We start from the raw sequence: 14,231 nt of genomic DNA, 5'->3' as shown, positions 1-14,231 counted from the left end.
TTATAGGGTTCGACCACATCACAACCCCGGCTATGGTCAAGGCGATGGTGAGAATGGAACAGTTTGGAATCCCAAATTTCCAATTTCTTGATAGATAATGACCTATTTCCTGGTTTTTGTTCGCACTAATTGTAAGCCTAGGAAGAGAGTAGATTGGTGTCCTTCCAAATATTGAGAGGTGGACCCCACGATACTCTCTTGTTTTCTCCGTCGAGCATGTCACTTTTGGACATGGCTTGGACTGTATGCAAGTATCTCATATCAGAAGGAGTAGATATGAGAAAGATTCAAAAGGAGAAGATCGAGAAATTTGATTGGATATATGAAGAGAAATTTGGCCGAAGGGCGCAATAGTTAAGTGATTGGTCGGTTTTCATCAATAAGTTGTTAGGGAAACACCACGGACATGAGAAGGCTACACGAGAATTGGATATAAGGTGAACGAGAAATGGAGAACGGTTTAAAGGACGTAATCAAATTTCGGGACGAAATTTTTGTTAAGGTGGATAGAATGTAACACCCCGAGTGTTCATGCACTCGTTTTGTAGTATAAAAAAAAATTTGGACGAAGAGACGATTGGAATTAAAGTGCAATAATCAGATAGAATGTTCTACACCCATTTATACACAAGAAAGGAACTTGCTACATCTTAGCTATTCTACAAGCCAAAGTCTACAAGTTTGACTCTAGCTAAAAGTGGTAATGGAACCAAAGAAAGCTTGAAGCATGAGTCATCTTCTCTTCCCTTCTCGATTTTGGGACAACCACAAAATGCCAAGTTCCACCTTGCAACCTGCCAAGATACACCAAAATGGTTAGGAAGAGATCCCCAAGCAAAGTGATGACAAGTTAAAAAACCATTAGGAGATCAGCTGAGATACACTCTCCAGGAAGTGAGATCAGCCAAGGACATGTCTCCCAAGAATTTCACCAATTTGGCAAAAAATGGCTTTTTAGCTCAACTCAAAAAGAGAGGTGAATTGCTAGCTCAAAATAGAAATTGAATCTCTCCAATGCCTTACACCAATTTAATAGCGAAGCTTTAAACGCAAAACCATAAAGGAGAGAGAATGTTTAACTCAAATTATCCACAAAATGCCAAAAGTGAAGGCCTATATAAGAAGCTGCCGTCCCCTCCATCCTCCACACATTTCAACACTAAAATTTAACATATCAAGGAGTGCAGCAAGGAGGGGGAGGAAGAGGAGCAAGGAGCGACGGCAGTGGCAGCGCGAGAGTGCAGCCCGGTAAACCGGAGGAATCACCAAAGCAAGGTAAAACACTAGCACACCCTCTGCCTTTGTTTTAGACATCATGCTAAGCTCAAGAACATAGAATTATGGCAATAGAAACCTCATAACAGTAGCAAAACCATGTCAAGCCTCACCACTTTGATCAAATACAAGAATTTAAATCTCACAAAGCTAATGCCCAAAGAGGAACTCAACATAATGAACTAGATGATGGGAGTTAGAGGCTTAGCTTAGTGCGTAGATGATTTCCGGGGATGACGGGGTGAGGACGGAGCTCCGGAGCGGCGGCTGGTGCCGGCGCCGCCAAGCGAAGATAGAGAGAGGGGCGATGGTGTCGCTGAGCTCGATAGAGAGAGGGAGCTCAGAGCCGACGGGTGGCTACTGGCGAATTCAGCCGAGAGAGAAATAGAGAGAGCTCGACGGAGAAGATGACCGGCGGATTTCTGGCAGCGAGCACAGTGAGAAAGAGAGAGGGGAATGGAGGAGCGCCGGCGGTGCAAGGGCGCTGTCCAGAGGGAATTCCCGGCGGAGACGAGCGTTTCGCCGAAGGAGGCGGAGAAAGAGGCGTGAGGGAGAAGAAGGGAGGCGCTGCTGCTTCTTCAATTTCAATTAGGATTTTCAGATTTGGGGAAATAAGAGAGATGTGCAGATGAGAAATAAGAAAGGAGTGAAAGATGAGGAGAGATTTTGGATTTCTCAGAGGTAGGTTTCTGAATGTGAAATTGGAGAAGAAAGAGTAGAGATAGAAGAGAGAATATTGCGATGGCAGCTGGAGAAAGAAGTTGTAAATCTCTAAATTGGAGAAGAAGGCGTGTGGGTTGGAAATGAGTTATGGAGTCCATTTAGATGATTGGGCCACTTACTAATTTCTCAAGTTGGGCCTTTATTTTAATTGCTTGGTGTAGGTTGGGCCAATAAGTTACTGGAGAGACCATATTAAGTGAAGTTGGGCTGCTTTGGTTGGGCCCAAAGTAAATTAAAGAGGCAGAAGCGCAGTTGTACCGGATGGAAATAAATTTATAAAAGAGTGGTGCAGTAAAGTAATTTGGTTTTGAGCCGGAATTCTAATTAAGTTCTTGGGCCATAATTAATTAGGGGCATGCATTCTAATTAGAAGTTTAAGAATTTTCTTAAGTCTTGTTAGTAAGTTGTGTTGTTTTTAAAAAGGTTATCTCCGCGAGTTAAGGTTGGAGTCAGGAAAAAAATTCAAGTTAAGGAGCTTTAAGCGAACGAAGTGGGCTTTCGAACTAAAATATTTTTAGGTAGCTTTCAGTTTAAAGTATGTTTACAGTTTTTATGAAAAGTATTTGGTGCGCTTTCTATTTAAGATGTGATATTAAGTGCGAGTTTGCTATTTAATGTGCAGTCTTATGAAGAGTGCTATTTGCATAAAGTGAAAGTGATGTTATTTATGTTATGTGACAGTGTGTGTTACTTAACGAGTGCTTATGAACTGTTAGCCTTTGTCGATATTTGTGTTCGGCTTTGACCAATAGAAATGAGTTGGTTCGAAATATATTTCAGAGGGAAAAGAAGTTTTGAAAGTTATGTGTTCGGCTTTGACCGATAGAAATGAGTTTTGTTCCAAATATGTTTACGAGGAAAAGGAAGTTTTGAAAGTTATGTGTTCAGCTTTTGATAAAAGAAAAATGAGTTTATGTTTCAAAAAGGTTTTATGAGAAAATTAAAGTTGCGAAGGTTATGCCAAGCCATGTTTTGTTTTGAACTTTGCCTATCTGATTGACTAGCAAGGACGATGTCGCTACTAGACCAGGAGTTTCAGTTTTGTGAATTCGGGTTTGTAAGTGGGATGAGCCCATACATTCTGGTTCACCAGGAGTTTCGTGAATTCTGTTCACTAGGAGTTAGTGGGCTTGTGTTCCCAAGGAGTTAGTCAGATATGACATATGTTCCAGGAAAATAGATCGACAGATCGCTTTTGATAATGATAAGTTTTAGTCGAAAATGTTTTAGTGTTCTCGGATCTTTTAAATAAAACCCGAGTTCACTCAAATGCGGCTTGACAAAATCAGTTCCTAGTAAAATATATTTCGGCACGTGTCCACTGAGTACACCAAGTACTCAGCCCTGCATATGTTTTAAAAATGTGCAGGTTGAGCAGTGATGACGGCGGGCGGTGTTGAGCATAGACGATGAAGATCCTTCAATAGAATAGTACTTGGATGCGTCGTGTCTCCATACACGATGTCATCTGCTCTTGACTCTTCCGCTGCAATGTAAAAGTCGAGATTTCATTCTCTTGTACCATGCACTCTGATTTTTATATATTCCAAGTTATTTCAGTTCAAGTTCAGTTGTGCCACAGTATTCCCCTTTCTTCCCCGCTTCTTTCATCCTCCCCTAGTCGCGATCAACCGGGCTTTGTATCCTTAAAAGTGCGATCGTGACATGGTTTGACTCACACTACTCTCTGAATGTTATTTTTAGTTAATGCATTCATCTCCATCTTTATTGCATCTCTATAGTGATTTGACTTCAAAACATGTTCTAATGCTTGTAGAATTTTTTCTCATTCATAAAGAGCATGTATGCTTGATCACATTCCATGTGAAAGGCTTAAACCAAGTTATCATTTCAAATGCAATACTCCCTCCATTCCCTCATATATAGTTGAGAAAAATTTTCATCACAGAGTTTAAAAAATGAATATTGAGTGTGTGGGTTTTGATCTATGCAAAACCATTTTTAATACAAAAATGCGGAACCAATCATACAGAGGTCATTTTTAGGTCATCGTAAGCTTATTTTTACGTCATTATAACAAGGATGACATAAAAAGAACTTAACATGACCTCAACCCCGCTTTTTATAACATGACCTAAAACTGCTCTATAATGACCTTTCGTGTTTTTGTTTAATTATTGACCATTAGATTGTCAAATCTCATGGTCAGGATTTGGTCTGAATTTTGTATTGAGATCAATTTTTGTATTGATCATTTTCCTTGAGTGTGTTAAATAAATAGATAAAAAAGTAAGAAAGAGAAAAAGGCAGAGAGAATAAAGTAAAAAGTGAATAAAATAGAGAGAATAAAATAAGAGAGAGTAAAGTAAGAAAGATGCCATATATGAAAATGACTCAACTATGAGGGGACTTCTCAAAATGAAAAAATGATTTAAACTATGAGGGAACAAATGGAGTATTATTTCTTAAAAGTTAGGTTTAAATAATGAAAGGTTGTAATGACTGAGTTTTTTCAAGTTTTTCCTTGAGCCTATAAATATGTGTATGCTTTGCAAGAGAGAAACACACAACATTCGTATTTCTACATTTAGCAACGCTTGCCCCTCAAAGTTTATAATAGTTTGGATCATACACATTCACTGCTTAGTTTCTTTAATTGCACTGTGTGCTCAATTCTTGAAATTCTATCAAGTTAACCAATGCCCAGTAAATTTGAGATGCTACTATAAATTTTGCCTAAAATTTGGTATTTTCCACGAACTTTAAAATTGGTATATAATATCACAAACTTTGCACTTTGTTTGATATTTCCCATGGCATATATATTACTATATTTGACTAACGTACGAGACTTTTTTTTTATCATACTTGACACAATTAAATTAACGTGGTTTTCAACGTGACTTTTTATCCTACATGTTATGTCCTTAAAAGTGCTTTAAAATATCATAAAACGTATCACGGTTGTCTACGTAAAATAAGATTTTAATGAAAATATCTTATTTGAGCGAGTTTGGGAAATACCAAACAAAATGCAAAGTTTGTGATACTATAGACGAATTTCAAATTTATGGGAAATACTAAATTTTAGGCAAAGTTCATGATTTTAAAGATCAGTATCCCATAAAAATAGGGTGCCTTTTTTTATCATCAGTGAAAATATGTCAATATGAGTGATCATCAGTCAAGGTGTAATTTGTCTTATGTAAAGAGGATTTCCTTTCCCTAACTTAACCCAAACTATTGCATATAGTCTAAAACACCCTTGTAGGGTTTGGAGATTCTAGTTTTGAAAAAAAAAACTAAACAAGGGCTTCTTGGGTAACTAATACCATAAGTTTAGGAACTAATAATGCAATTTTTTTTCCAAAGGATAGCGTGTGTGCTAATGGCGGATCTAGAAATTAATTACGAATTAATCACCATGGGCAGTGACCGAGCAAAAATTTAATCCTTGAGGGCCCAATTACTGTTAAAATTTGTTGAGAATTTGTTGAGTTGTTTTAGTGTCAACGACGAAGAAACAACTCTAACATATTAGAGAGCTGCACGCAAGAGATGGATACTGGGATAAAATTTAGAGACATCAAATAATGATAATTTTTAATGCAGTTAAAGATATTGTTAATTTATTTTTTTAAATATACCATTAATGTTTAAAAATCGTCCTCATTCTTGGTGTTTCAACTAAAATTAATTTATCCTCAATTTAGGGATGGTTTCTTTTGCGTCCTACTCTCTCCGTCCGGGAATAAGAGTCTTATTTCTTTCCGACACGGGTTTTAAGAAATGCTAAGAGAAGTGGGTGAAAGAAAGTTAATGAAATATACATGAGTCTCACTTGTATATATTAGTTTTAAATGATATGAGAGTGGAATGAGGTGGTAAATGTGGGGCCTTTTTAAATTTATGATAATTATAAACTGAGACTCCTATTCGCGGACGGACTGAAGTAGAAAAAATGAGACTCCTATTCACGGACAGAGGAAGTATAAATTATGTTCATTTTTCAAAATTTCTAACAAAATAATTTGTCTCAATTTTGGTTTCATTATAAAAAATATTATCTCGCCTCGCTGTAGTTGAGTTATACCATAGTTGAGTCATTTCGTTTTTAGAAATTAACATACACATCTTTATTACTTTATTCTCTCTTTATCTCTATACTTTATATTCTCTCAACTTAACTCATTTAACACAATTTTTTGCATCATATGCTAAAAAAATTACTCTAAAAGATAAAAGAATACATCTTTTAACTGATAGTAGTACTTAGTCTGTCCCTAAAAAATATGAACATGTAGTTCGACATGGGGTTTAATACTCCCTCCGTTCCAAGATAAGTGACTTGTATTCCTTTTTGGGGTGTCCCACTATAAGTGATCTATTTCCATTTTTAGCAAAAAGTCATCTCTCTTACTTTATTCTCTACATACTTTATTCTCTTTTCTCTCATCTACTTTTCCATCTCTCATACTTTACTCTCTCCACTTTAACTTATTTAAATACCATTCCTTAAATCCCGTGCCCAAAAGAAGTAGGTCACTTATCTTGGGACGGAGGGAGTATATAATTGGTTAAGTAAGACGGAGAGTGATAAAGGGTAGTGTAAGTAGTGTTAGTGGAGAGTGAGCTCCGCATCATTAGTAGTATAATGTAAGAACATCTCCATGTATACTAAATTCAAACCCATTTTTTTGGGTAAATGTTACATCCAGTATGATTTTACTCCAATCATTTACACTAAACTCAAACTTAAAATAATATTCTCTATATTATGTCTGTTTTACTCAAAAAATTTGAAAATATTTTGGTTTTGGTTTAGTGTAAACCTAAAAATAGGTAGTTCATCCGTCCCAACTAAATTTGAGTGGTATTCCATTTTTGGATGTCCCAATTAAGTTGAGTCATTTCCTTTTTTGACAAAAAAAAAATTCCAATCACTCCTACTTTATTCTGTCACATACTTCACTCGTCTTTATTTTTTTTTTACTTTATTCCTCTCTTCTACTTTTCAATACAATTTTTTAATATTCGTGCCCAATAATTTTAATTCAACTTAGTTGGGACAGAGAGGGTATTATTTTTTACTCAAAAACCAAAATGGGTCGGATTGATTTTGGAGTATCATTGAAGCTAATTACCTATATCTCATTTTAAGTTTTACTATTGGAGATGATTTAATTGTATAAGTTGTACTATTCCAAAATTAGAAAGTTTACACTTTCCAAGGTCTGACTAATTAATAAGAAGATAATTTATATTTTTTAGGAACGGAGGAAATAGTTAAGGAGATAGTTTATACTTTTAAGGAACAGAGAAAATAGTTTATACTTTCAAGGAACGGAGAGAATAGTATTTAATTTATATAATGCGCCATAGAAATAGTGTTCGATGATTCTTCCAACGACATTGAAATAAAGAAAAAGGTTGTTAAGTGGATGCTATGTTTTTGAACCCCACATCATAAAGTTGTTTTTCCAATCTACTTGACTAAATAATGTAAGTGTTATTATTTGAAAATGAAACTCACTGTGAGGAATAGTTTTAGAAGAAATTAAAACGTTTGCATCGTATATCTCTAATATATTAGTACTCCATTATGTTTCATTATTAATGCAACGTTTTATTAATATCATTTAAAATAATACATTTTCTAAAATATAAATCACATTATTTCTATTTTTCAATTTTTTACTTTATTTTTTCTTTACTTAACTTATTAAACAATACTTACTAAATAAAATCTTTGTTTAAAACCAAATATTTCATATTTATTTATTCATTTATTTATTTATTTATTTATTTTTACCAAATATTTCATATAGCGTGCTTTTGTTTCTTCTTGAAGTTTTTCTCGTTACTTATTCAAATGATTATCGTTACGTTCACATGTGAATATATGTTCACATTTCTTAAATTTGCCGCAATGTCTTTATACAGTTGATGTAAGGAAATTGATCTCCACAAAAATTAATCTCAATACAAAATCCAGACCAAATCCTCACCATTAGATTTTGCAATCTAATGATCAATAATTAAATAAAAACATGAAGAATTATTATAAAGCAGTTTTAGGTTATATTATAAAATTCGAGTTTGAAGTTATATTAAGATCATTTTTATGTCATCCTTACTATAATGACCTAAAAATAAGCTACCAATGACCTACAAATGCTCTTTGTATACTTGGTTCTGTATTTTTGTATTAAGAATGAGTTTGCATAGATCAAAACCCGTTGATGTAATATATATATTTTGTGCATTTAACAAGTTAATGAAATATGGGAGCTTAATATTATTTCTGATCTTCATTCTAATGATTTTATGTGATGGATTGCAGTAAAATATCTATCTAGTTGATGCATTACTTTTGAGTACATATTTTAAAAAGAATAATATTAAAATTTATACGATGAGAGAATAAAATATGAATACCAAACATAGGAGGCATAAATAACATTATTCGAATTTACTAAATTTATAAAATCCGAACATTCTAAATTTAAAATCATAAATATTGAAAAGAGAGACAAGTTGGACCAGACAATAAAATATTGAGAATCCTGCAAGCTTCTCGCTTATCTTAATCCTTAAACTAGTACTAATTTATAAGGCCATGTTTTATTTGATTGAGGGAATACGATATTTATTGTTTTTTCGACCAGATCATCAATAAACTTAGAATGCATGACAATTGACATAACATGATTTGAATTTACTAAATTTATAAAATCCGAACATATAGATTTATAAATCATAAATATTGAAAAGAGACAAATTGGAGCAGACAATAAAATATTGAGAATCCTGCAAGCTTTATCACTTTGTCTAAAACTAGTCAAATACAGGCTACGTTTTATTTGATTGAGGGAAAACGATATGTTTTTTCGACCAGATCATCGATAATATACTACTCTTCTAAAATTCTAGTTAGCCCTTGTTTAATTCATGGTTACGAATTCAATTTTACAATACAACAATTTTCTGGGATGCCTCGAAAATACAATCAATTTCATAACTGCATGACATAATAAATTACATACATATCATATGCGTGTTATCTAGACGTAGAAAAGTTATTTTTGGTTCTTGTTTTTTTCTTACTCTATTATGCAATTTAAATAATGACTAAAGTACAAAATTATTTTTTTGAATATTGTTATGCAATATTTTCGATTGGATCTAAGGATAATCGCCGCACATCACAAAAAAGTTGACAGCTTACCAAGTTTTGATCTTTACATACAAAACTTATCATTCTCTTGAGTTTGAGACAATCAGTTCGTTCTAACATCGATTAGGTGCATGCACCATATACATAATTTAGGATTAGATATATTACCAGAAAAACACAATCACTTGGACCTCAGTATATTATATGTCGACCAATAACCAAGATGATAAGTTTAGATTTCGAAAATGTATTGTGTGTTACTATAAATCATACGAACATCTCTACACCAAAATACATTAACTTTAAAAGTACATTTGAATAAATATTCAGAGAAATGTGTTTGACTTTTACTAAAGGAAGAATAAAGTAGGAAATGATAAAGGCAAGAGATGAAGAGAGAATAAAGTATGAGAGTAAAGTAAGTGAGACGAAATGCGTTGACTTTTACTAAAAAGGGAAATGACTCCACTACTATGAAATATACCAAAATGGAAAATGACTCTACTACTATGGAACGGAAGGAGTAGTTTTTTTCACAAATTGAATACCAATCCAAATGATACGATCGCAATCTCCAATGATATATGGATTGGAGCACTCGAGGACACGAAGAGTGAGGAGGCCGAACCGGCCCAACCGCCGGAACCCAAGAGATGATGGCCTTGGCGCCAAACGCGCCCGCTAGATAGATATCAAGACTAGAAACCACGGCGGAACACAAGCCGATCGCCAATCTTCGGATGCCGATCAATCGTTGGGAGCAGCTTCCTAACACAAAAACTAAATAGAAAATGCATGTGTTGGCAATTGAAACTAATTAAAAAATACTTACAACTATCGCTTATCGGTGTATAAAGAGAACTAAAATCACTATATAAGTCTCATGGACCCCTCCTCGTATAAAGAGAACTGAAATCACAATATAAGTCTTATGAGCGCTCCTCCTATCACTCGTTGGTTTTAGGATGGAACCCATGAATGTCTATTAGAATTGCCGAAGTTTTGTGTTAGGAAGCTTCTGTTCGTCCGTCTACTCATTGGACTAATTTTTCTCTTCCTAACACAAACAACATTAAGTGAGCATTGAACGAGTGGTGGTACTCAAACATATAAAGTGCTCGTACAAGGTATGTACCATATCATTTTTCTATATAATTATTCGCAATTGTCAAGTTTGTATGCAAAATCAGTAGCATCGTTTTCTCCCATACTTATAACCCTAGTATATATTAACGCTAGTAGTCAGGCAAAAATGTCTTTATTGTTAATTTCAGCTAGAATTTGAATCTACAATATAAGAGTATAAGAATATGACATTTTTCATAACTCTATTTTTGCCATTGATTTACTAATCACATGAATATGTATATGAATAACGTGAAGAGTACGCGTGACTATTTTGTCATTTCATATATATATATATGGTTTTGATCTATATATATATATATATATATATAGAGTAGTGATATATATATATATATATAGAGGGATGTATTCAAATACTTTTCATATCTTTTGTCCTTTTTCCTTCTTAATCCTAGTCCCACGATTTTGTCATCTGACGGTTAGATTAATGCCACGTGTCATTTAATAATGCACATTTTCATTCTAATAATGCACAGCGGCTAATAATGCAACATTATAGACTAATAATGCATTGATCACAACCATCCAATTCAAGGATCCAAGGGCTGAGATTAAGAAGGAAATAGGACACTTAAGGTGCAAAGGAGCCTAACGCACCCTATATATATATATATATATATATATATATATATATAAGACTATCAACAGTATTAAGAAACATTGAAGAATCGATTCATGCAATCGAGAATTGATACGTGCAATGTTATCCATATCCTTTGGCGAAATTAGGAAAGGCAGAGGCGGCGGGTTGTTCAACAGTTAATTAATATGTATAATGCGAAGATTACACATGAATAAGCACAGTGTGTATGTCATTTCATAAGACACTCAATAGTATAAGAAACTTCTAAGATTTAATTTTGATAGAAATTTATAGAGTTTCATCTTAAAATTAACTGGTGATAGAAGGAGTGATTCATGTGACATATATAATGGTGAGATATTGTTATATTCCTACCTCAAATCCTTCAAGGTGAAATTTGGAGGGGTTGGACTTTTTCGTATTGGATTAGACCAGTCATTTATTCAACTAACCCAAATTTATAGTTTGGTAAGTGATTTTTCCAATTTCAGTCCAAATATTCCGTTAGGTCAGTTACATTTACCACAATAGAAATTCTTAGGATTCTATCCTAACACCAATTGGTGATAAAACCCTATAAATTTAAGTTTTCTCTTCCTAAAACCAAGTCGACGAATCAATGAAACTTATATAGTGGTATCAGTTCTCTATTTTATATTATTACAGTACGTCTTTATTTACTATGTGTTTCAATTGACAGCCCATGCAATCTTATCTTCTTATGAGTGGTACTAGTATCACTATAGTCTATATATACCCCATCCAACTCAACTAATCATATCAAGGCAAATCTCATTACTCATTATTAAACCAGCTTGTTAAGATCGAGATATATTGATCAATCATGGAGAAGGTGATTAGGAGGTCAGCAAACTACGTAGCCAGTATCTGGGACAACGAATACATTCAGTCGTTTGCAAGTCCATACACGGTAAAACTAGAATCATTTATTACATTTCATGCACGAACAAATTGAACTAGTTTAATTCTCAATGTGTTGAACATTAATCATGCAGGGGGAGAAGTACGTTGGCGAAGCTGAGAAGCTGAAAGATCTGGTGAGAATACTGATCCACCAAACTGAACAAGAGCTCGACCAGCTGCACCTTATCGACAACGTGACGAGACTAGGCCTATCTGGCCACTTCAAGGACCAGATAGCTAAAATGTTGGACAAGATTTATGAGGCACAAGAATGGTTAGAAAAGGACTTGCATTTCACATCTCTCAAATTCAGACTTCTCAGACAGCATGGTTATCATGTTCCTCAAGGTTATTTATACTAATTAATAACAATATTTTCTTAACTAAAATAACTAACTAACTAACTAACTAATTCTTAACTGATTTGTTGGTGCAGAGGTTTTCTCTAGTTTGATGGATGAGGAAGGAAGATTCAAGGCATGTCTGTGTGAAGACGTGAGAGGGCTCGTATCTCTGTATGAAGCTTCGTATTTAAGCATGGAAGGGGAGAGCCTAATGGATTTAGCCAAAGATTTCTCACTGAATCATCTTACTCAAATGCTTGACCAAATCACAGAGCCGCATCTAAAGGAGCAAGTTAGGCATGCTTTGGAGGTTCCTCTGCACTGGAGATTGCAGAGGCTAGAAGCCAGGTGGTTCATACAAGCTTACGAGAATACAACCGAAGCAAACCTTACCCTGGTGGAGCTGGCTAAGTTGGACTATAACATGTTACAAGCAACATACCAGCAAGAGCTCAAGCGACTGTCAAGGTAAATTAGTTAGTAGTACTAGTTTTTTACTTTTTAGTAAGATTAAAAGCATTCATTGTTGGTGAGTTGTAATTTCAGTTGGTATAACGAGACTGGTCTCCCGGAAAAGCTAGGATTTGTTAGGCACCGGTTGGCAGAGAGCTTCTACTGGGCTCTGGGATTCGTTCCAGAGCATCATCTTGGATATTCAAGGGAGATGTCGAGCAAGATGACTGTTATGATTACCATTATAGACGACATATACGACGTATATGGAACCTTGGAAGAACTTGAATTGTTCACTCACACAATCGAGAGGTTGGTTTGATTGCTTCATTTATTCACATATATCAATGTCAATTGCAACCACTAATGCTACTATCTTCAGGTGGGATATTAACTCACTGGACAGCCTTCCAGAATATATGAAGATTTGCTTCTTAGCTCTCTTCAATTTTGTGAATGAATTGGCTTATCATATACTCAGAGACCAAGGATTCAATGTTATCTCAAATCTGAGGAATCTGGTAAAAACATATGTAACTATTATATCTATATATACTGTGATTATGATAATTTCTTGAGGAAGTTTGGTAGTAATGTTTGTTTATTGTTTCAGTGGGCAGAACTGTGTAGAACTTACTACTTAGAAGCAACATGGTTTCACAGTGGTTATGTTCCAACCACAAATGAGTACCTAAATACAGCTTGGATTTCCATTTCCGGTCCTGTAGATCTTTTTTATGGTTACTTCACCACAAATCCTATCAACCAGAAGGAATTGAAGAGCTTAGAACAATATCCCGGTATCATTCGCTGGCCATCCACAGTTCTTCGTCTGGCTGATGACTTGGGAACTTCATCTGTAAGAAAACAATATATGTAGTATAGCCTATATGTATCTTAAGCCTTCTATGTTTGAATATAGTAGTATGTTCTTAAACAGGATGAAATGAAACGAGGGGATGTTCCGAAGTCAATCCAGTGCTACATGAAGGAAACAGGATGCTCTGAGGAGGATGCTCGCAAACATATAATGCAGCTGATAGACACGGCACTGAAGCGAATGAACAAAGAGATATTGATGGAGAATCCCATAAAGAATTTCAGGGACACTGCCATGAATCTTGGACGGATCTCACTCTGCATGTATCAACATGGAGATGGCTATGGCCTTCCCCATTCCGAAACCAAGAAAAATTTGATGTCCCTTGTCGTTCAGCCCTTTTCGATGCCTTGAATTCCTACACAGCAGCTATAAACACACACACACACACACATATATATATATATATATATATATATATGTTGTATTTCAATAAGTATGAATCCTTATGCCTTGGTTTAGGGAACTGGTTGTTGTTTCATGTCACAATATATGCTTCTTAATATGTACTATCCGACATAATGTATAATTATCAAGTGTGGTTTCTCTCTTCGCATAAATAAAACAAGTGTGGTTTTTATGTAATCAGCTCATGCACTCGGCTTCATTCGATATTATCGATCATTTGATCTTCGTAGATACATTGACATCTCTCCTTTTATAAACTCACACTACTCTTGAGTGTTATTTTTAGTTAGTTGATGCATTCATCTTAGCCTATTGCATATGCATTTTTCTTACAAATGGTTGCCGGAAAGTTGGTTT

General features: G+C 34.7%; 1 protein-coding gene and 1 long non-coding RNA gene across 2 annotated transcripts; both read left to right on the top strand.

Annotated features, from left to right (window-relative positions):
- Nucleotides 1-499: 499 nt before the first annotated feature.
- LOC125202727 lies at nt 500-3,563 on the top strand. The gene is made up of 2 exons (XR_007173176.1): nt 500-1,275; nt 3,368-3,563. It is a non-coding gene; the product is annotated as an uncharacterized LOC125202727 (long non-coding RNA).
- An 8,102-nt stretch (nt 3,564-11,665) lies between these two features.
- LOC125202721 (exo-alpha-bergamotene synthase-like) lies at nt 11,666-14,051 on the top strand. Its single transcript, XM_048101167.1, has 7 exons — nt 11,666-11,796; nt 11,882-12,137; nt 12,226-12,601; nt 12,680-12,898; nt 12,969-13,107; nt 13,200-13,445; nt 13,527-14,051. Exons 1-7 carry the CDS (start codon nt 11,710-11,712, stop codon nt 13,818-13,820), a joined length of 1,617 nt encoding a protein of 538 aa, XP_047957124.1. The 5' UTR covers nt 11,666-11,709; the 3' UTR covers nt 13,821-14,051.
- Nucleotides 14,052-14,231: the final 180 nt, after the last annotated feature.

The sequence above is a fragment of the Salvia hispanica genome, chromosome 1 (genome assembly GCF_023119035.1).
Source record: "Salvia hispanica cultivar TCC Black 2014 chromosome 1, UniMelb_Shisp_WGS_1.0, whole genome shotgun sequence".
Classification (NCBI taxonomy): Eukaryota; Viridiplantae; Streptophyta; class Magnoliopsida; order Lamiales; family Lamiaceae; genus Salvia; species Salvia hispanica.
The sequence above is the reverse complement of the archived record's forward strand: the minus strand, read 5'-3'. Positions and strand labels throughout refer to the sequence as shown.